Raw genomic sequence first — 23,269 nt, forward strand, 5'->3', positions numbered from 1 at the left:
GGATCAGAGGTTAGGAGGCAGCACCTAGAGCCTGGGGCCTGAGGCACAGGCATGTACACCCCCAGGCACTGCCCCTGCGGTCACACCACTTCCAGAAGGTGGGCAAGAAGCCGGAACTCACGCTTGTCTGGGAACCTGAGGACGTGGAGCAGGAGCCAGTGCAGAAGGTCAGAACCGGGGCGGGACTGCTTTTCCAGAACATCGCTGTGTTCTGTCCACCCCCAGTGCTTGATGGGCCCTCCTCCTGCCTCCTGGGACATGCTCCCCAGGCATCCCCATGCCCTCCTCCTGGTCTCCCTCAGCACCCTGGCCCCCCTGGGTGGGATTTCAGGTTCTACCCTCCATGGCCAGCAGCAGCTTACCCATAACCTCTTTGGGTCTAGCTTTCTGGCACCACCTTCCTTCCCTTGAAGACACACATCCTGGGGAGAGGAAGGGGCCTCTGCTTACCCCTCTAAAGCTGGGTTCTTAACATTTGGGGTCTTTTGAGAATCTGATGGGACCTGCTACCCAAGAAAACAGTTTTTACCTCCAATGTGCTTCAAAGACCAGCCCAGACCCAGATGTTCCTCCATGACCTGAGGCCCCCTTCCCCCAGGCAGTGCTCACAGCAGCGTCTGGCTCCTTTTCTTCTCACCACACACCATGACCTCAGTCCTTGAATAAGCTCAGTTTACAGATGGGCAGGAGAAGATGGAGAGACAGAGCAGGAGTCCCGGGGGCCCCTGGGTGGACAGTGGCACAGCTGGGCTTTGCCTGCAGGTCCCTGCCCCTCCTGTCCCCTTGGCTGGCCCCTCACATCCCACCCCTGTCACCATGCCCGGGCTCTGCTGTGTCTCAGGTCATCACCATCTTCAGCCTGGTGGAGGTGGTGCTGCAGGCAGAGGCCCCGGCTCTCAAGTACAGCGCCATCCTGAAGCGACCAGGCACCGAGGGCCTCTTGGACCCGCAGGTGGAGGGCGGTGTGAGGAGCAGGCTGAGCAGCAGGAGGACTGAAGCCGCCAGCCTGGCCCAACCCTCCAGCCCAACTGCCCCGACCACTGGTTTTTAGGAATTGGAACTTTTGACACCAAAGGGGAGTTTTAATTTGATTTTTAATAACTCAGGGGTTTGTTTTTATTTTTTCATTCTATTTTCTTTTTGCAGCTCAGTTTTTAAACTGGAGGGTGGAGGGTGGAGCTGGATGGAAACCTGAGGGCTGGTCATTACTTACCAGAGCAGAGCTAGTCCCGGTCCTCCCCGGAGGGCAGCCCCACTTCTGCCAGATTTCTCACTGCCTTGCCTGCCCAGGAAACCAGCGGTCTTCAGCAAATCAGTGTCATGGAATAAAATCAAGTGTGAAGTGCTGTCTGCTGTGTGGGGCACCCCTGGGAGGCCAGGGTGGCAGGGTGCCCCATGGACCCAGGACGTGGGACCTGGCCCAGGCGCCATCCCTCACAGCTGAGCTGGGGTTGCCACCCTCCACAACCCCTGTCAGTTCCAGGATGATTCACAGCTGGCCACACAGCAGATTGATGCCAGGGCCTCATTTTGGCTGATGAGAAACCTAATTAGTATGCAAGATGGCAGGCTCACCCATCCCCCTGCCGCACTTGGCTGTGTCCATCCCCACCCCCACCTCCTCATAGACTACTGGCCCCCGTGGCCTCAAGAGGGGGCGTGGCTCCTGTGACACACACCCCCAGTTCTAAGGCCAGAGCTCTGGGTGGCCCTGACCACATTCCTTAGTGCCGGCTGGTGCCTCGGCACCTCCACTCCCAACCCCTCGGCCTGGCGGCTGCAAGGGAACATGAGGGTGAGGCCTGGGCCAGCTGGAGGGATGAGGGGCCCCCAGACTGACCTTCCCAACCAGAGAGGGGGAAGTGGGCTCCTGGTGGCCCTGGCCTGGCCTGGTGATCTGCCTGAGCACCCACTGATCCTACCATCCTTGGGGACCCAGGGACAGAGTTGGCAGGCCACACGGTGGCTCTCTGTGCTCTGCTGCTTTGACCTCAGCCTGAGCTTCTACTTTGGACACCAAACTAGGGAACCACAGGTTGGCATCCCCAAGAGCTGCCAGAAACCAAGGTGAAAACCATGATGACCAAGGCCCCAGTTCCACCAGGCTGTTTCCTGGGGTGTTGATATTAACACCTCATTTGATCTGGTCTCAGCGCATTTTCCTCAAAGAAAACTTCAATACAGCACCTTCTCAGATGGCCTGGCCAGGGTTGGAGGGGTGACTGGGCCTGGCTGCCTCAGTTTGCCACCAGCCAGCTCCACCTCCCATCCGCCAGCACAGGGCTGGGGCCAGAGGGGAACAAGAGACACTTCATCGCACCTGCCCTAACTTCCTTTCTCTCCTCCTCCAACACCTCAGCCAACCTTCAGTCTGTCCATCCTGCCAGCCCCAAGATGTCCCAGAGGCCACCGTTCCCCTCTGCTCCTGCCCCAAAGCCTTCTGGAACCAGGTGTCTGGGAGGGGAAGGACGTCTAGTCTGGTGGTTTGGTGTTTGAGGAGGTCTCTGGGTGCTTCTGCAGCCTGGGCAGCCTGACGGGGAGAACCAAGGGGGAGATGTCTCAGCCCTGTCCCCAGCCCCTCAACCGCCCCCCCGCCCCGAGGAGGAGCAGCCCCTCTCTCCTGGCACTGTCCCCGAGACCGTCCCACCCAGCCTGGGAGCTGGGAGCAGAGCAGAGCCCCCACGGAGGGGCCCTCAGGGAGGCGGTGGGTCAGCGTGCTGGGCCCTCTCGGGCAGCATGGACCCAGGCCGGACACCCCTCCTCCCTGCCCCAGCGCCCCCGCCACGGGAAGTACAGGCAGCTTGGGCAGCGAGGAAGGTCTCTGGTGCCTGGGCTTGCCGGGGTGGGGGGTGTGGGCGCGGGACTCACCCTGAGGGCCCCAGAGCCCCGGGACCCAGAGCAGCCCCAGCCCAGCCCCACCGCACTGGACAGAAGCTGAAGCCACACCCAGAAGGGAGGCAGGTCTCTGGCCAAAGTGACACAGCAAGACTGTGCCCAGCCGGGTCCAGGGTTCAGGCCCCTGCCCTCCCCAACCCCCACTGCCTGTGGGCTCTGAGCAAACGGCCCAGAGCCCTACCCACCTGACCTCGGCCATGTCCTTCATCTGCAACCACTCCCTCAGCAAATGTCCTTGACACCATCCATGTGCAGGGCGCTGGCGGGACACAGGTCCATGGGTTCAATGAGGAAGACTGTCCTTTGTGGCCCCAGGTTAAGGGATTGTTGATTAAAAGGGGTTTCGAGACACAAACCTTGTCAGAAAGGAAGACTTGGTCGTCCCTTCAGCCGTCCCGGAACCTGCACAGTTGTTCAAGGGGCCACCTTGCGTCACCATGGGGGAGGGAGCTGTAGATGCAAATAATGTCAGTGCAGGTCAAGGTTCTAGGGCAGTTCTGAGGCTGGAGTGTGTATTCCCACCATGAAGGGATGGTGCGCAGAAGATGAAAGGGCCGGCAGCGTGCTCAGGAGGGCAAAGGAATGGGGGCTCGGAGGTACTTGACCTGAGCCATGAAGGGCGGAGGTCAGGAGGATCAGAGAGGGCCCAGAGGACAGGCAGGGAGAAGCCCGTGAGGTGGGAGCAGGTTAGATCACCAGGGAGCCTCCACACCAGCTGGAGAGTGTGCAGTGTGTGCCGTGGCCCTCAGAGCCAGGGGTGGTTTTTATTTTTATTTTTAATTTATGTTTATGTTTTATTATTTTGGGGGCAGGAGTAAATTAGGTTTGTTTATTTATTTGGTTTTTTTTTAAGAGGAGGTATTGGGAATTGAACCCATGACCTTGTGCATGCTAAGCTGCACTCTGCCACTGAGCTATATCCTCCCCCAACAGGGAAGGCTTTTAATCAGGGTATGGCCTTTGTTCCTTCTCTCATTTATCAAGAACAGTGAGTGCCTATGATGTCAGGTGTTTTCAGTGAACTTACAGTTCAGAGAAGTTACTAGTGTGGCAGGAGATGGGGACTGCGTGGACAGCAGGGAAGGAAAAACCAGTGCTGAGGAGGGGGCAGGTGCGGGCAGACACCTCCAGGAAGAGCCTGTGGCTATTTGCAGGCACAGGCCTTAAGGCAGGAGTGTGCTCAGTGAAGGGGACCAAGGGCATCTGGGGCTGTCTCCCCAGTGGCCTCATCTCTTTATGGGACACGCTGCCCAGCTTCTAGCCCATCCCTCCCACCTGCACGGACCCCCAGGAGCCACCACGGCATCTCTGACAGGGGTGGGGGTGGGTACCTGGCTCGTTCATTCCTGGGGTCTCTCCTAATGAGAATTGGGAGAGGGCGTCAATCTCTCCCCAGGATGGTAGTTTGCAAAATACAGAAGCTCGTGTTTCTAGAAACTCACTGTGAAGGAAGCAGTCTCCACTGGGGAAAGGAAGCTGACTCAGAGAAGGGAGACAGAGCCATGGAGGGACTGGGTTTCCCGCCCCAGGTGACCCAGAGGCGCCTCCCTGTCGGGGCTTGTCTGCCTTCTGGAGTTCTCAGACCATGAGGAGCCTTCCCATCAGCTCCCTTCCTCCTAAAGCCACTTCACACGTGCTTTCTCTCCTGTGCAATTAAGACACGAATCTTCCTGAAGCCTCAGGGTGGCACCCAACCGAACTTGGGTCCGCTCCCCCAGTGAGCAGTAAAGCCAAGCTACTGACACCGATGTGGTGACAGAAAATACAGCGCTTATTGCAGGTGCCAAGCACGGAGAGTGGGCAGCTCATGCTCAAAAGACCCGAACTCCCCGATGGCTTTCAGGGAAGGGATTTTTAAGGCAACATGAGGGGTGAGGGTTGCAAGTACCTGGCCAGCTTGTGGACTTGCTTCTGATTAGTTGGTGATCAGGGTGCTATGTCGGGGATCTTAGTCATCAGCCTCCTAGTTCTACCCAGGCTGGGGTCCGCGTGCTTGTGGTCAGCACGTAGTCACCGTCCTCCACCTGGGTGGGCTGGGGTCTTAGTTTCTGCAGAGCAACTCAAAGATGTGTGTCGGGTTGTTAGGTATAACCCTTGAGGGGGAACTAGGTGTCCTGGGCGCCCACTGTTTAAGCTATTCTTCCTTTTTGTGCTGACAGCCTTTCCTTTGTTCCTGCCTTCCCGGACTTCTCGAATTAGTAACTGCTTGAGTCTGTTCTTTGGAACTCAGGGAAGGCCTAGGAGACCAAAGCCGATTTTCTATGAACAGGAAATGGGGGGCTTGAAGGGACTTGTGTACTCGGGAAGGCCCCACTGGGTCCTGCTCAATTTCAGTTCCCTCTTCTCTTTGCTTCTCCTCAATTCTGGAGGCAATGGGGGCAGGACAAGAAAGGGAATAAAGGATTGGATAGAGAAGTTAACTATAAACTCTGCAGGGGACTCAGTTTCAAGCACCCTACCTGTTCTGGCCCCAGCTCTTATCCGGCTCACCCCACTCTCTAGCCAAAGGCTCCCAGAGTAAACACAAGGTGTTCCCTTCAGGCTCTGCCCAAACTGCAAATTTGTGATCAAATAAGCTATTCTGTTAAGGTTGTTTTGCGATGGTTCATTACACAACCATAGATGACCGAATAATGATGGAATAGATCAATAAATATTGACTAAAATTGAAAAATGAAGAAGTATGTGATTTAGAACAGGGGTAAATATCAAAATTAAAATCCAAAAGAGGGGGAAATGGTTGCCTCTGAGATGGGAAAATGCAGGAGGGAGACGGGAACCTGCTGTTTTTGTTTTATTGTAACAAACCTGTGGATCTATTTGATACTTTCAACTACATTAATGTGTAACTTGGTTAAAAGTTAAAACTAAAACAAAATTTTTTCCTTTTTGTCTTTTTCCGTAGCAGGAATGGATCTACAACTGGTTTAAAAGGTTCCTTGCACACTCAGCTCGGGTATATTCAACGGTCCATTATTCCAGTAACTAAGATAAAATTCCTGCTGACAGGCCACCTGCTATTCCCACTCAGCTAAAGTGCTGCCTACACTCTTGTACCGAAAGCCTCAGGTAGCAGTCCTGGCGGTGACAAGTCCTGGGTGTCTCAGGGGGCCCCTAGGGGCCTTGTTTGTGACCTGTCTGAGCCCTGGCCTGGGAGCAGTTATCCAGGCAGGAGGCACCCCCCGGCCCGGGGAAGGGCAGCCCTGCAGAGGAGGCTGCCGGCCCGGGTGTGGTGGCTCCGCGGAAGGGCTGGGCCTCAGGCCCCGGCTGGGCTTGGACCACAGAGCCGTTCATGGGTCGGAATCACAGATTTCGGGGGTCACTGGAGTTGGGGGGAAGGTGCTGAAGCAGATTAAGATGTGAGCCCTGGTGAACGGGAGCAGGAGGAGGCCTCTCACAACAATAAAGGGGGGGGTGCTCAGCTCTTGCACATAAGTGAGTTGGTGTGGCAAGGTCACCCCTTGAACCTTGTCTTTTTATAGGATTTCATGGTTTGGGGGGTTTATGTGCTTTTTTTTTTTAATATGTAGAAAGCCATTTTGGGGGAATTGTTTTCCTTTACTATGTAGAAAGGCATTATGGGGGAAATACAAATTTGAGGTTATTTTATTAAACAGGCTGATGAATTGCCTTGAGTTCTTTAATGTTCTTCAGTGGGAACCCTGCTCAGTTTGGAAAGCAGTTAGCCAAATACTGAAAAAGCAACAGAAACTGACCTGCAAAAGTGAAAGCTCTCCTTGAGTGTATTTCACCTTAATAGGTCCTCAGACTAACCAGCGTTCTGTTGGAGTAAAGTTGTCCTCCTGGTCCTTCTGATAGAAAATCATAGTGAAATTACTGACTACAGCTCTTGGTTTCACAGGCTTTCATTTCCACACGTTATATATCGATGCCCAAACCACCTGTCAGCCCCGGAGTTGTCTTTCATACAGAACAGCCCCTACCCTATTGCCCACACCCCAGACAGAGGGGAGGCCTGGCCTCTGCCAACGTGGCTGGAGGCTCGGAGCCTGCCTGGCTGAGCCTCCCTCCGCCCAGGCCTCTGCTGCACCCCAGCCGCTGGCAGGCTGAGACTCTGTGCTGCAGAGGGGGCTCCCTGGTCATTGAGAGTCCTCCCCACGAACTCCAGGGGTGGGGGCTGGGATGTCTCCTGCCTTGGTGGTGGGATGGTCCCCTCTTCTGTCCCAACCCCAGGCACCTGACCCAGGTCGCCCTGTGGAAGGAAAGTGCCTGGATGCCCCTCCCTGGTAGGTGGAATAGGCCAGGGGGAGACTCTGCCCAGCCGACCTTAATTAGGGATTTACGAACATTTGTTTTCTGTCAATGAGTCACTTTGTTTAGTATTTGGCCAGTTGTTTGGCTTTCAAACACTCAGCTTGCCAACAGGCCTTAAGGGTATCAAGTCCTGCCTTAAGGTTAGGGTTTCCGCCCCCCCCCTCCCCTCCAGAATCTCCTCCGCACCAGGCCCTGGGCTCACAGCCCCGTGACACAGGTACTACTATTTTTGCCATTTCACAGAGGGGGGAGTTAAGGCTGGACGAGGAAGAGTACCGAAGGCCGCCCACGGTGAGCGGAGGCGCTCGAATGAGCCCTCGCCCAGGGTCCACTTATTTCTTTCGAATCAGTGCTTCTCAAGGCTCAAGCTATTCAGGTGTCACCTAAATGAGTGTCTGCCATGGCCCCAGGCTGCTTGCACTAGTCTTTGTTTAATTTCTTTACTTAATAGTTAATATTTTTGTTTGAATGAGCTCGCTTTTCCTTGAAATTACTAGAAAAGGAAACTTTACTAGAAATGGAAGACTACCGTCTCTTGCTATGAATAGAAGGCAACTGTATATTTCAAACAAAAAAGCAGTATTATTAAAATCTCTTTATATCCTGTGCCTGCCAGAGCTTTAAGTCTAAAGCATGCTTTATCTTTGTTAGAAGGGAGATGGCAATGCTAGGGGGCTTTTAAACACATTCTAGAACCAACGGAGATTCTCTCCTTAACATTATCGGAAAGGTTGGAAGAGAAGAGAAAAGATAATAGGGTTCTCATTTGAAGTTCAGTGCTATTCAGTGTCTTGTCTGGATACCAGCTAACCCACCCTCCAGTCCACCTAAAACAATCTAGAGCACCACACTTTGGAAATACGTTATCCCACATGTTGGAAAATTCTCTTTGAAGGGAAAATGGGAAACACAGCAGGAACAGATGCACCTAATCTTAATCAAACTTCAAGCTCTGACTTCCTTTCTTCCTGAGATGTAGAAAATATTCAGAATAGTATATAAAATGTAAAGGTAGAATTTCAAGCATACAGTGTAGTCACTCCCACCTAACCAACAAGTAGAATGTGGCCAGGTCCCCCCAACCCCATGCCCTTCCCCCGACACAACCTATTCCTTCCTTCCCCACCAAAGGGAACCACTGAATTTTTGAAAATTATTTTCTTATAATTTTATCTGCAATTTGGCTGAGTTTTGAGTTATCAACTTAAAGAAAAAATAACAAGTGTTTTGAGTTTCAGTTTTATTCAAGGACATTACCGAGACCACAGCCTGGGAAACGGCCTCTCTGCTTTGAGGAACTGCTCTGAAGAGAGGGGAGGGGCATATATATGTATATGTTATATTTATTAATTTTTTTGGCTATGAAAAAACCTAGTCAGGCATATATCTTGGTAAAAGATCACTGCTAATCAGGAAGAACATATCGCAAGTTAATGATTTTAGTGCTTTTCTGTGGCTCATTGCAATTGTTCCCTAGGTATGTACCTTAACTATCTAGTGGCCCATTTATCCAAAGCACAGAATGTTTTATCTGATTCCTTTTCCTTCTTGAATTCCCCTCAGGGCAGAATGTTGGTGGGGTGACTGCAGTGGGTTTCAATTTAACCCTTTGTCTAACTGGATGGTGAGAGGCACCCTTTATTCCTTTGGGTTTTTTTACAGTCTCCTCCCTTTTTGGTCATAAATTCAACTAAGGTTTGGGAGGCATTTCATGTGTAAGCCACCTGAGAATTCCACTGATAAGGCCATTCCCATGCTGTGTCTGGATTAGGTCCTTTACTAACCTCCGAATCCTCTGGACCGTCTGTCTTACTAGTCTCTTATGATCCAGGAATTGTTTCTTCCCATACCTACGGTTGTACCACTACAGTTAATTTTATAGAGAGTTACATATGTGATCAATTACCTCAAGACATTTAGTCATCATTAGTTTTGTCAGAGCCCTGGTTATACATTGGGTGATACAAGAAACAGCAATCTTATAAAATAGGCAGGATGTAGGTAATATAGCTAGCTAGTACCATTAATAAGGTCATAGTACAGGAGCAAGAGAGAGAGAAGGACTTATTACTTGCAGCAAGTAAAGGGAACACCAGGGATCTTTCCCAAAGCAGTAAGTCTCCCAAAAGCAAAATTGGGGAATTTTTAAGCCATGGGAATATGCATAATGAAGGCCTTGGGCAGTAGACAGAGTTCAAGCTTTAGTTGGTTGAAGTCCTGAGGGTCAGAAGAGGTCAACATCATCATCCCTTAGATTCCAGCTGATCTGGTGGTTGAGCGCCCAAGGAGGAAATTATAAATTCTGTAATACAGCTCATGACAGTGCTTTAGAATGGTTTTACCATTGCAGTAAAACTAGGAGTCTTCACAACTAACTGATTTGTTATCTTTGCAGTTGTTAGTTTTCTTGCCTGATAAGCTTGTCCTTCTCTTCAGATCATTATTACTGAGACCTGTTCAAGGGAAAGTACTGTGGCCAGATTTACATCACAAATGGTTTAGGGCAATAAAGGGCTTCCCTTAGGTCAAGAAAGTATGGTTCTTTCTTTCTCCAGGGACTGGCTGCCCTACTGGGTTACAACACCGAAAGGTAGAGACATACCTATAATGTATATACAACATATAAACAGACATAACAGGAGCTCTCATAGCTTCGTTTTAAAACTTAGTCATAAATCAGGATTTGCAGTATGAAACTGACTAATTATAAATAACAGTTGGAATAAGTTATTTATCTGCTCAGATGGCTAAGGCTTTTTATTATCTACAGAAAAGACTGTTAAGATTTGTACTCATCACTGACAAATCCTTAAAGAGGCTGTGAATTAACTTCTGGATGAGGAAGCCATTCTAGTAGTAATGAGTTTTCAAAGGACTCTTTCCCCTTTTTCCCCTTTGGTTTCAAGATCTACCTGATAGAGTTAACTGGGCTCAGTCTCAGGTCACTGTGGGCTGTGTCTACATTTCTGTTTAGCAGAGATTTGCAAGGCAAAGACAGTCATTTTTAATTCCCCAAAACTGGGCTGCCACCTAAATGATATAAAAGATTAATTTGCCGACACTATAGTGTCTTAAATCTACTTCTTTACATCAGCGAGATTTCCAACTAAACTGAAAATGAAAAGATTTTCATCTTCCAGAACTTTAGGATATTATATAGCATGCCTTGAAAAGTTAGCACAAGGCATTGAAAGACCTTCTTTCTGGTCTGGGCTTCTCAAACCCAGACCAGTTCACCCCAGGGGCAAAACAAAAGTCTCCATCATTGCTTTTATTGGCCCCTGGTTTTTACCTCATACTATTGGACTCAGGTAACACTATAGGTGTTCTTGAGTATTCTAAATCATCACTGCCTGAGAGGCAGATTTCTGTGCCCTGTCTTACAATACCAAGCAGGGAAGCTGTTCCCAGGGAACATAATGTCCATCCCCATGGTACAATCACACCTATCAGAATGGCTAAAATTAAAAACAGTGACAACACCGAATGGTGCTGTGAATGCGCAGAAACTGGATCCCTCCTCGGTTGCTTGTGAGAATGCAAAGTGGTGTGGCCCCTCTGCAAAAATGTTTAGCAGTTCCTTTTTTTTTTTTTTTTGCTGGGCAGAGTGGGGAGCATTCTTAAAAAAAGAAAATCACAACAATCCCACACACAACATGTGACCTAGCCACTGCACTCCTTGGCATGTATCTCAGAGAAATGGAATGAAATGAAATGTTCACTCAGAAACCTCTCCATGTAGATTCGCGGCAGCTTTATTTACAATAACTCAGCCTGAACCAGCCCAGATGTTCTTGCACAGGTAGAGGGTTAAACAGGCAGGGGGTCCACTCATCCCGGACACTGCTCAGAGGCACAGGGAAGTCCACTGCTGCTGCATGTCAGGTGAATCTCCAGGGAATTAGGCTGAGTGAAAATGGCCAATCCCAAAAGATTGTATGATTCCATTTATGTAACTTACTTGAAATGACAAAATTTTAGAAACACAGGACAGGGGTTAGGGACAGAGGTCCGCGTGGTAGTAAAGAGGCCCATGGGGTTAGAGCTGTTCAGTGTCTTGACTGTGTGGTGTTTACAGGAAGCCACATGTGTGATAAGATAGTATAGAACCTATACACACACACACACACACACACACACACACACACAGGAGCACATGTAAATGGGGGAGTGTGAATAGAAGGGTGAACATCTGTGGGTTATACCACTGGGGAAGATAGGACAGAACATGCAAGCCATCTCTGTGTTATTTCTCCCAACTGCATGTGAATCTAAGTTGCGTTCAAAATTCAAAAGAAAGGGAACTGAAAATTCGCTGGAATGAAGACTAATCTCGGAGCAACCAACCTTTAACCTATGGCCTGGTGAAAGACACCAATTAATTAATTAAGGGCCTGCCCAGGAGTTAGTCTCCCCTGACCTTTTAGCCCAAGATCTTTCCTTCCACAACAAGACTAAAGAGATAAAGGAGTGATGGGGAAAACTCACAAAGGCCAGGAAGGATGCCCCCAAGCTGATATTTCTTCTGAGAGCTAGAGGATAAGCAGGGTCAGCAAGGTGAGCTGGTGAACAGCAGGCAGAGGGAGGAGGACCCAGGAAGCGCTGCCTGAAGGGAGGGAGGCTGGGGGTGGGGCTGGGCAGGGTGATGCTGGTGACCAGCGCAGGTTGGCTCAGGTGTAAGGAGGCCTGGGTGCAAGGGGGCGACCATGGTTCACTGAGGTGGGCAAGGCCAGGAGGAAGGTGTTTTAAGTCTTAATTGTGGTTAAAAAAAAAAAGCAACACAACATAAAATTTATCATCTTAACCATTTTTAGGTGTACAGTTCAGTGGTGTTAAGTATATTCACATTGTTGAGCCACAATCCCCAGAACTTTGTCACCATACAAAACTGAAACTCTGCATCCATTAAACAAGGAGTCCCCAGTCCCCTCCTCCCAGCTCCTGGCAGCCACCATCCAACTTTCTATTTCTATGCGCTTGAGTACTTGAGATACCCAGTGTAAGTAGAATCACACAGTATTCATCTCTGTGATGGGCTTACTTCATTAAGCATCACATCCTCAAGGTTCATCCGTGTTGTAGCATGTTCCAGAATTTCCTTCCTTTTTAAGGACAAGTAATGATCCATTGTAGAGCTTGTCACATCTTGTTCAACCATTCACCTGTTGCTGGACACTTGTGTTGCCTGTACCTTTGACTATAGTGAACACGTGCTACAAGCTGGGTGTGCAAATATCTCTCCTAGATCCTGCTTTCAATTCTTTTAAATATATACCCAGAAGTGGGATTCCTGGATTAGAATAAGACTTTGAACCCACCTGGGACCCACTGGAACCTCTTAGCTCCTTATCAGAAGCTGTATCTGTGAGTGTGCACTGCCTGTGGAGGGAACAGACTCACCCCTGCGTTCCATCTACCTGTCCAAGGGAGGAGAGGTCAACTTCATGTACAGTGCACTCGTCCCAACCTGCCTGACAGACCCCCATCCCAACACCCCCCACCCCCCACCACATACACACACAGCAATGCCTGCCCAGCCAGCCTTCAGTAACTGGAGACACAGACAAGGTCCCCACTCTATTTTTACCACCAGTCCCACCATTTTCCACAGCAGGGGAACTCTGGGCCTGGCTCCTGGGGCCCCTTCTAGCCCAGTGACCACCTCACCTGCCCAGTCAGGCCTGGTGAGATTCTGAGTGGCTGGCAGGGCAGACAGGCCACCCTGGGTGTCACCCTGACTCACAGCATCAGGAAGCCAAATCAGGCCCTTGGCCCAGGCTGGGTGCTTAGAACCGTACCTCCCTAGTCACCCAGACCCAACCAGACCAAAGCTGTCTTTCAGAAAGCTCTGATGAGATGAGGTGAATGCAGGAGTGAAGGTTCTAACACAGGACTTGGTGAGCAGGGGCCTGGGAGTGGCCCCTATCAGGACCTTGCAAATGCCCCTCAGGCAAAGGACATCTGCCCTGTAATCCCCTCCCCTGAGAGACAGCTGGTGACCATCCTGTGAGGGATGGACCTTTTCAGGTCCCCTGCTTCCTCAGCCACACCCTGCCACATTCCTTCTGGCAATATGGGGGCAAGGGCAGGGTGTGGTCACCGCGGGCACTGGGAGGGACATGGAGCCTTTTACAGCAGGGACGAAATTCTCCACTGATTTAAGCTCAGAGAGCTTGTACCAAACCTGATACCCTGTGTCTCAACCTTGCTCAAGATCCGGCCTCCCCTGCCTCCGACATCACACAGGCATGCAGGGGGCCTGGGTGCTGCTGCTGCTGCTGGGGCTGGAGCTTCGGCTCTCCCTTGGTGTCATCCCAGGTAATGAGGCGTCTCCCAGTCCCCGACTTAGAAATGCCCCACCCCCACACTCAGGCCGCTGCCCTAAGCCTGACCTGCCCTCAACATTCCCCTTGGCCAGTTGAGGAAGAAGACCCAGCCTTCTGGAACCGCCAGGCAGCCCAGGCGCTGGAAGCCGCTAAGAAGCTGCAACCCATCCAGACGCCTGCCAAGAATCTCATTATCTTCTTGGGGGATGGTGAGTGTGCTAGGCTTGTCCACCTCCTATACCTCCCACAAACCCAGAACCCATGGCTTCTGGCACACACAGGCCAGCCCTGGGGACTCAGGCCTGACATGTGCACCTTCAGGGATGGGGGTGTCCACAGTGACAGCCACTCGGATCCTGAAGGGGCAGATGAGTGGCAAGCCTGGACCTGAGACACCCCTGGTCATGGACCAATTCCCATACCTGGCTCTGTCCAAGGTAAGGGCTGGGTGACCTCAGGGAGCTCTCCCCTAGAGGGGTGGGTGTAGGGTTAGGGAGCCTGGCAGGAGGGTGGACCCCAGAAGGGCTGGGGCCTGAGTTAGGGCCCAGGAGCAGTGGGAATGGGCCCCAGGGCCTGGGTAAGTCAGGATCTGGGTAACTTCCCAGACTCTGCCCCCAGACTTACAACGTGGACAAGCATGTGCCAGACAGCGCAGGCACGGCTACCGCCTACCTGTGCGGGGTCAAGGGCAACATGAAGACCATTGGTGTAAGTGCAGCCGCCCGCTACAACCAGTGCAACACGACACATGGCAATGAGGTCACCTCTGTGATGAACCGGGCCAAGAAAGCAGGTGGGCATGGGGCCAGACTTGGGGGTGGGGGCAGACTCAGAGACCCCAGGGGCCCATCGTGACCTCTGCCACCCACAGGGAAGTCCGTGGGAATCGTGACCACCACAAGGGTGCAGCATGCCTCTCCAGCCGGCACCTACGCACACACAGTGAACCGCAACTGGTACTCAGATGCCGACCTGTCTGCTGATGCGAAGACGCAGGGCTGCCAGGACATCGCCACGCAGCTCATCAACAACATGGACATTGACGTGCGACAGGGCGGGCAAGGGGCGGGGCTGGGCAGAGGGGGAGGGACCCACACCCACCACAGTGCCAGGCAACCCACCGCCCTGGGGCCTGCCAGGGTCTCTGTGAGGTTGGGGTGGAGGTGACTCTAGGAGGTACAGGTGGAGACAGGCCATCCCCGTAGACCTGGTGGTGGGGGCTAAGGGCTGTCTGAGGAGGGAGCAAGGGGTTAGCCAGGCCCCAAGCCCACCTGCCCTAATCTCTGTGCCCAGGTGATCCTGGGTGGAGGCCGAAAATACATGTTTCCTGAGGGGACCCCAGACCCTGAGTACCCACAGGATGCCAATCAGAATGGAGTCCGGAAGGATAAGCGAAACCTGGTGCAGGAGTGGCAGGCCAAGCAGCAGGTGATGGGGGCTCACGGGTGCAGGGGTGCAGCGGGCAGGGTTGAGGGTGCAGAAATATGGGCTGAGACCTGATTCTGCCCCTCCCAGGGTGCCCAGTATGTGTGGAACCGCACGGCACTCATGCAGGCGTCCAATGACCCCAGTGTAACACATCTTATGGGTAATGACCCCACCCACACACACTGTCCTCCCCAGGTCTTAGGGGTCTTCAGATGGCCCAGTATGTGCAGAGACATGGGCCACTGACCCTCCCCATTGCCGGTCACTGCTGGCTTTCCCACAGGCCTCTTTGAGCCGGGAGACATGAATTATGAGGTCCAGCGAGACCTCACCAAGGACCCATCCCTGGCAGAGATGACAGAGGCAGCCCTGCGCCTGCTGAGCAGGAATCCTCATGGCTTCTACCTCTTTGTAGAGGGTGAGTGGCAGCCTTACTGAGCGGAGGAGGGAAGGGGCAGTCAGGGTGGGTTTCGCATCACACAGCTTTCTGTTTCCTTCCTGCAGGAGGCCGCATTGACCACGGTCACCATGAAAACGTAGCTTATAGGGCACTGACGGAGGCTATCGAGTTCGACAATGCCATTGACAAGGCCAGCCAGCTCACAAGCGAAAATGACACACTGACCCTTGTCACCGCTGACCACTCTCACGTCTTCTCTTTTGGTGGCTACCCACTGAGGGGGAGCTCAGTTTTCGGTAAGTCCAGGGAGAGTGGCAGCTGCTATTTCCTAAATTATAAGCAGGAATTGCTCTGAGCCAGATTCACCTGTCAAATGGGGTAATAACAACAACCTCCCAGCAGGGGTCTGGGGAGGGTTAAGCCGGTGAATGGGCTCAGCACACAGGAGGCTCTCCAAAGGCTGTGGTCAGTGTGATCACCAGGTCCTCTACTCCCTGCAGGGCTGGCGGATGGCAAGGCCTCTGACGGCAAGTCCTACACATCCATCCTTTATGGCAATGGCCCTGGGTACCAGCTCAGCGGGGGCGCAAGGCCGGATGTCGACGAAAGCGAGAGCAGTGAGTGCAGCCAGTGGGATTTCTTAGGGAGAGGGGAGGAGGGGAGGAGAGTGGAGGGGGAACATGGCCAGGAAGTCGCGGGAGTGAGGCCAGCCTCCCCGCCGTCCTGACCCCCCACCCTCCGCCCAGGGGACCCCACGTACCGGCAGCAGGCGGCCGTGCCCCTGTCGAGCGAGACCCACGGCGGCGAGGACGTGGCGGTGTTCGCGCGCGGCCCGCAGGCGCACCTGGTGCACGGCGTGCAGGAGCAGAGCTTCGTGGCGCACGTCATGGCCTTCGCCGCCTGCATCGAGCCCTACACCGACTGCAGCCTGCCGACCCCCTCCGGCCCCGCCGCCGCCGCGCACCCGGGGCCGGCCGTCTGCCCTCCCTCCCTGGCGCTGCTGGGCGGGGCGCTGCTGCTGCTGCTGCTGCTGGCGCCTTCCCTGCACTGACGTCCCACCCACCTGGACCCTGCAGGCGCTTCGCTTCGAGGACTTCTGCTCCTCTTAGGCGAAGCCTCCAGCCTCAGGCCCCACTGGAACTGCCACCCCAGAGTCTCATCCCAGCCACCACCCCCAGAGACCCACCTGGGAGCCTCTGCCAGAACTTCTCCAACCACCAATCCCCCCACCCTGGGAAATAAAGGAACGTAAGCAGGTGGCCCCATCTGTGGACCTGGTCTGCCCTGAAGGCTGAGGCTGTGATCTTTCTGTGACAGCAATGGTCCTCCCTGCCCCTCCAACCTCAAGGGCCCGGGATTTTGTGCTGAGCCTCCCTGCACCGCAGGGAAGGAGGGGTCTATGACCACCCAGTCTCTCCCCTGACTCCCATAGCTCTGCCTGAGGCTTTGGCAAGACCATCTCAGATCCGTAGTCAGGCCTTTCTTGGGGACCCAAGGACTTGCAGGCATCTGGAGAGGCGTAGCTTCCTGTCATCCTGGAACCACCCCAGCAGGCACCTTGCTGGCCAAGGAGGCTGCTCAGGTCAGGATGCCCAGGGGGCATTTGGCACGAAGTCCTCTACTGCCCCTCTTAGGAACCCAGTGGTACCATTACAGACAGAGGACAGTGACACAGGAAGGAGAGGAGGTTGTCCCACGTCACTCAGCTACAGAGCCCATTCCAGGCTGGCAGATCCAAGGAGCAGCCATGGAGCTGCCTTCCTGGGAGGGAGAATGCAGTCATCAAATAAACTGTTACAAGGTGCGAGGCCGGTAGTGATATGTTCTAGAAAGAAAAATCCTTAGTGAGTGGGGGCACAGAGTGTGTCTGTGGGAAAAGTGGGGGATAATTCGGAGCAGGAGGTCAGGGAGGGGCTGCCTGAGGAGCAGACCCCTGAGCAGAGACTCAAGGAAGTGAGAGCCTGAGCAACGCAGAAGGAACAGCAGTGCAAGGGCCCTGAGGCAGCGTCAGCAAATGCAGCTGGAGGTCAGCAGCTGGATCCCAGCTGGGGGGACTGGGGCAGGTGGAGCAGGTGAAAGCCCCTGAGGGATGAGGAGGGCCGGGGGCAGATGGGGGAGGAGGTTGAACCTTATCCAGAGTGTGGTGTGTGCTGGGAAGGCTTTGAGCAGAGACCTAACAGGACCTGACTCTGAGCACAGCCTGCTGGCTACTGAGGGGAGAAGAGTCTGTTCTATCTGTTTTTGATGTGCTAGGGGGATGGGCAGGGTGGAGCTGGGAAACCAGAGAGGAAGTGCTGACTCCAGACATTTCTGACCTCTGTCTGAAGACATGCTGGAGCATCCACTCTAATGTAACTACACTTAGTGACGATCTAACCCACCCAAAGGGAACATTTAAAAAAAAAAAAGAATTATATAAAGGTGAAGTGAGCCATGTTTCCCAATAAATTTTATAAAATGACAAAATTCTTTGCACATGTACAAAGGTGGGAAAAGAGATTTTTCTTTCACTAGAAATGTTAATATAATTGCGTATGCTTCCTTATTTCCTAAAAGTTTGATTGAACACTGTACAACATCAATCTGAAGGCCAGGCTCACAGGGCAGTTTATTCCACCTCTGGGTTTCAGTGGCTGTCCCAAAACCATGGGGCTGAATGGAAGAAGGGCATCACCTGCTGGACTTACTAAATCATCCTACTCATTTAGTAACTCCATCCACCAATTACGCAAAGGCTTTTGTTAAAACGCAGCTAGTGTGTTTCTGTCTTCCCTGTGGTGAGTTAGTTGGCCTCACAAACCAAAGGAAGGTGCTGCTTGTTCATGCTTCATGAACGGGTTCAAAACTCAAGGGAACTCTACATTTTAAAGAGGCAGATTTTAAAAATAGAATATTCTGGAATTAGTGGATCTCCTTGCACAATGTTGAATATTCTAAAAACCACAGAATTATACACTTTAAAAGGGTGAATTTTGTGGTATGCAAACTATATCTCAATATTAAAACACAATTTCTGTTTCCAAGCTTTTTGTAAGTGTAGGCATGAGAGGTTTTGTCAGTCAAATACATTATTGGCCACAAAATCATGTGTCCTTCATGGACACATTGTCAAGCATCAGTCTTAACACCTTTACCTGGAGGAGGCAGATACACAGAAAATGTGGTTATTTTTTCATGCGTTTTACAGGGTGCCTAAGCTGAGAGCTCTTGTCACCTCTAGAAATATCAGCACACTGGTCTTTAAGAAGGAAAGGAATTTGGGAAGGAGGGCAGGACTCATGATTCTTCAATATTTTGCTGTAAAGATGAGTCATTCTGTGTGGTTGATCTGAAAAGGTTACATGGTCACCCCAATCTTACTACCCTGAACCTATCATAAAATTTCTCCTCTGCTAGGACAGTCTTGGTTTTATGAAGTTATGGCCAATGGCTGTAACTTCATAAAACCAAGTTTTATGGCTCCTGCAGCCTTTTACGTGCCCTCAAATTTCCGAGCTCTTTCCTGCAATGGTTTGACCATGGATGGGCCAAGCAGTGAGTTTTCCAAGTTCTGCTGCCTCTGCACCCTTTCCTCATCCAGAATCCTTTTTCAAAAACTCCTTTCCGTGTAGCTGTTCCACCAGTGGGTGCACTTACACTGTTTTCCCCACGTGACGTTGTTTTATTCAAACAAGGCCTTAACTATTGAAATATATCTTCCCTGCTATAATTTTCCTTTACTGGAGCACACACAAAAATGTGGTTTCTGTATTTCATTATTGGAACAGAATCCCACAAGTACCTTAAGCTGAGATGTGTAGAAACATCTGTATTTTCAGCCAACCTCCCACACTGGGTAATAGGCTCTAACAAAAAATTTTTTTCGTTCTACACCATTGTTTTCTCTACATCTCCAACAATATTTGCTAACAAAGAAATGCCTTTCAGTTTGTCAGCAGGTCATTTTCTGTCCATTGTTTCTGCCATCTTTACTGCAGCAGACAGAATAAGTGTGTGCCTGGTGGTGGGTGTTTTTGTCTTATGCTGTTATGCAAGAAACCTTAAAAGAGCCTTCCAAGTATTTATCATTGCTTAGGGAAATATCAAAAAGAACTGGGTGCAACAGCACATAACTAACCATCACTTTGGAAATCTGTGGGCGTTTGTCTTCATGTTCTGAAAGCTCAGTCTGTAAAGGCCTTGCCAATCAGGAGGGTTTCATGCTGTTCTCGACTAATACCTCAAGGTGCCCAGAGCAAGCTCCAGCGATGACCATGGAGGTGAGGGTGCTTCAAACATTTGGTGCTGTTTAATTTTCTACATTTGGGGCTAACTTCTCATCAGGTCTGTACCACGGGCGATGAGGAGTATGTGTCAGAAGGGAGGAGGTGTCAGAGCTGTCATTTCTGGGTTTGTTCCCCTGGTGTGAGTTACAGATATCATTTGCCGTTTTTTTATGTGGGAATGTTTTGTAAGCCACCTGATGTTCTGGAAGGATTATTTTGTTTAAAGTTGATCATATAAATCTACTTAGCCAGACTCACTAAAGTCTACCAGGTCTCAATGCACTGGGAGTGAGCAACTGGGGGGGAGGCGCTGAGTTGGCCCCTTGTCTGCAGTGCCCATGTTCCCTTCCCCAGGACACCTAGGAACCAAGGGGGTGGGGAGGGCATTACCCAGTCAACAGGGTTATTGATGAAAATTAATCAATAATGATCTAAAGGAGAAATACAGAATTTTTTTTCATGAAAATCAGGAGATTAAAACCTGTGAGAGAGTCTTTCAGAAAATTCTGAGGATTGTTCATGTACATTTCCAAAACAAAGGATCTTACATTAAAATGGCACACTGGCATTTTAGACGAAGTTCAGCAAATATACACAGGCCAGATAAGCACATACAAAGTGAGAAACATGTCACTATGACTCCTTAAAGGAAGTGGAAAGAAATCTAATCTTCTAAGGAGCTATATTGCTCCTGTCAGAAGAAGAAGAAAACATTGATTTCTAAGGCGGAGCAGGCATTCCCACCTTTGAGAAGCTCTGCTTTATGTATAACGCAGGTGCACACTGCCCATTAGGGAGGGCCCCACAGGGGCAGGGAGTACATTAGGCTTAAATTTTCTTGTCCTGCCTCAATACATAAATTTTATTCCATCAGGAGGAAGGTGCCAGCTTGGAGCTAGATGTTAAATAGAAAGCGGGCAGATTGCCCTGGTTTGTGGCAAGGCTGCAAATGAGATAAAGCATGGGAGAGCCCAGCACACAGTAGGCACTCTGGAAGGCCTGCTGATCTTGAAACCAGCTCCCTGAGATCCAGATGCTGGGGCCCCAGACAGCACTCTTAGGCCAAACAGCTCCCTGGGACCATGGGTGCCTTGCTCCCTGCAGTGTTCAGACTGGGCCCTGGGGGGGGCGCCACAGGTCCAGTCCCAGCTAGACCCGGAGCCCCTATCCCCACCCTACCATCTCATGGAGCCCCTTGGGCCCCATCCTTGCACCAAGCCCAGCATGGCTGCTTGGCAGACACAGGATGCTTCACAATGAGTAAAAACAGACGCACTGCCTCTGAGGACGCCTCGGAAGGGATGCCAGATGGACCCTTGTCCTGACCTTGCGGCTGTTGGTACCATCCGACACTGCTACCCCCCACCCCCCAGATTTCAGAAACAGGTCTCCCCACCTGGTCTGCATCTGCCTGACAGGCTGCTGCCCCTTTGAGGATGCTCCTCTAATCCGCGCCTCCTGGGCGGGGGCCTCCAGGAAGCTGCGTGGTATTTGAAATTGCACCTGCTGATCTAAGGTGACCCCAGGGCCTGCTTACTCCAGCTGAGCAGAGCTTCAGAGTTCGCTCTGTGTACACCACCAGGCCGCAGCCCGGAGTCCCCTTGATATGATCTTGTCACCAGGGATGCCCAGTCTGTGCCAATGAGCTTGGCTCTCACCCAGGAACCAGTGCTGTGTCTCCCAGATGCCCCTCAGGGAGGAAATAGCCGTCTCCCTGTCCCGAATGGTGAAGCCATCATCCACCCTCAATAGGGGGTCATCCAGGCCCTGATGCCCTGTTCTGGCCCTTTCTTTGATCACCAGATTTGCAAGTTCCTCATTATCAGCCAGCATGGCATCCCCTCTGCTCCTCAGCCCTTCCTGGGTACTCAGGTGGGAGGGAAATAACCGTGTTCAGACCTCTCCACACAGACCTCAGTCAGCAGCCCTGCCATGGGTTGGTCCAGCAGGAAGGTAAGAGGGTTTTTTATTGTTATTTATGCATGTTATTTATGCATATTTATGCATACGTGTAGACAAGAGAGATGCTGCTTAACAGCACCATGTGACAGCAGCCTGCTGCCCAATGAATCAGGCTGAGCCGCTGCCAGAGGCTCCCAGATCCGGGTGCAGCTGAGGTCTGGGGAGCCAGGTGCCTCCTCATTCCCCTCTGACCTTTGCACTCATGCTGGACAGCTGCCCGGCCCACAGGGGTCGCTCAAAGGACTGGACCTGAGGGATGTGTCCCCAAACCCCCCTGCAGTGGCACCTCCCACCAAGTGCTGGGAGGCAGGGAAGGCGGAAGGAGGAGACACCCGTGGGCAGGGAGGAGGCTGGCTTATGTCCTGGACAGCAGACCACACAGTTGAAGGGTAAACTGTGCCAGCCACACAGGCAAAATGAGGGACACCCCCATACCAGTAGGGGGACCATGGCCAGTGGAACCTGTGGGTCCCAGCCTCAAAGGTGGGCTGTAAATGAGTGAAGACTGAGAACCCCCGATCCAGTCAGATGAGAAGGAGGCTCCCAAATGAGCCACAACCCATGTCACCTGAACTGAGTTTGGGCAAAGGCCTGGAGATAAAAACATATGCAGGGACAGGAGCCAGAGGTCCCCTCCGACCACATGGGGCAGAGGCCCCACCAGGACACCAGGGGCAGATGCCAGTTCATGTGAGGCTCCTCAGGAAAGGCCATGCCAGGACACAACCAGCTTTCCCCGAAGGGAAGGGGGCCTTGGGTCGAGGGAGCCCCGCTCCTGGCAGTTTTCCAGGGAGGCCTGTGATCCTGAGGCTGCTGAGCGGGACAGTGTGCTCAGACTCAGGGTGAAGTACTTGCTGCCGAGGTCCTGCTCAGCGAAGACCTGCCCAAATTCGTGGTCGCAGTGAGGACAAGTGAGGTTACAGAGCAAGGACTTCTTCTGGGAGGATGGGCTGAGTTTCATGATGTTTTGAAACCTTCAATAGTCCTATGGAGGAATTATAAATAATGTGCTTGGAGACCTGCATGTTTCTATAAAATGCTCCCAAGGACTGCCCCACGGGGTCAACGGCTGCGCTGTGACAGGCACCCCGGAGGTGCCTGGCTCCAAAGCCAAAACGGTCTCAGTTTCTCCCAAAGCCTGCTGGGACCCATGCTTGGGCGGTGACAGAGGTGTCTTGCAGCCCCTCATAAGAGGAGCAGGAAGGGGAAATGCCATTTAAACAAAAATGGATTCTAAGGGGTGGGAGGTGGGAGACGGCACAATTCCTACAGATAAAAACCAACCCTCCTCTGCCACCTCTCCCCAAGCTTGGTGGCCTGCTGGAGGGACATGTCTGCCGAGGTGCTGCTCAGTGGTGTGCCCTCCAAATTCGAGTCCAAACTCCTACACAGGCTGTGCGGTGTGGGAGGGGCTGCTGGATCTCACCCTGCCCGCTGCCCTGTCCTGTCCTGCTGCAAGGTGGCCCCAGGGGCAGCCTCGGGGTCCAGTGTTCAGCCACTGGACAGGCCTGGGGCTGGCAGGGGGAGGGGAAATTGCTCTTTTTATTAAGTGAAGAGAAAGTGGGTTTCTCAAGCCAATTTAGGGGAGGGGTGAGGCACCCAGAAAGGGAAAAAAGAGAGAAGGGAAGGAAAGGGGCGCCCCAGCTCCCCAGACCTTCAGTACAGTCTGTGACTCCACCTGGTCCCTGGGGAGGGAAGGAATTGGGGTGCTGCCCAGC

At 52.2% G+C, this 23,269-nt stretch overlaps 2 protein-coding genes across 4 annotated transcripts in view; both read left to right on the plus strand.

The window, feature by feature from the left end:
- The window catches only part of DIS3L2 (DIS3 like 3'-5' exoribonuclease 2), a 315,313-nt gene extending 313,971 nt beyond the window's left edge, over positions 1-1,342 (plus strand). For all 3 annotated transcript variants that reach the window (XM_006207888.3, XM_072961847.1, XM_072961848.1), the window contains 2 exons: positions 66-167; positions 842-1,342. In XM_006207888.3, coding sequence (XP_006207950.2) covers positions 66-167; positions 842-1,051 — 312 coding nt within the window. In that variant the 3' untranslated portion in view covers positions 1,052-1,342. The remainder of the gene's footprint in view (positions 1-65; positions 168-841) is intronic.
- A 151-nt stretch (positions 1,343-1,493) lies between these two features.
- On the plus strand, positions 1,494-17,780 carry LOC102538606 (intestinal-type alkaline phosphatase-like). Its single transcript, XM_072961850.1, has 12 exons — positions 1,494-5,964; positions 13,385-13,488; positions 13,589-13,705; positions 13,818-13,933; positions 14,115-14,289; positions 14,368-14,540; positions 14,790-14,924; positions 15,012-15,084; positions 15,208-15,342; positions 15,429-15,620; positions 15,825-15,941; positions 16,071-17,780. The coding sequence occupies exons 2-12, from the start codon at positions 13,419-13,421 to the stop codon at positions 16,373-16,375; spliced, it is 1,608 nt and encodes a 535-aa protein (XP_072817951.1). The 5' UTR covers positions 1,494-5,964; positions 13,385-13,418; the 3' UTR covers positions 16,376-17,780.
- Positions 17,781-23,269: the final 5,489 nt, after the last annotated feature.

This window comes from Vicugna pacos, chromosome 5, assembly GCF_048564905.1.
Source record: "Vicugna pacos chromosome 5, VicPac4, whole genome shotgun sequence".
Taxonomy (NCBI): Eukaryota; Metazoa; Chordata; class Mammalia; order Artiodactyla; family Camelidae; genus Vicugna; species Vicugna pacos.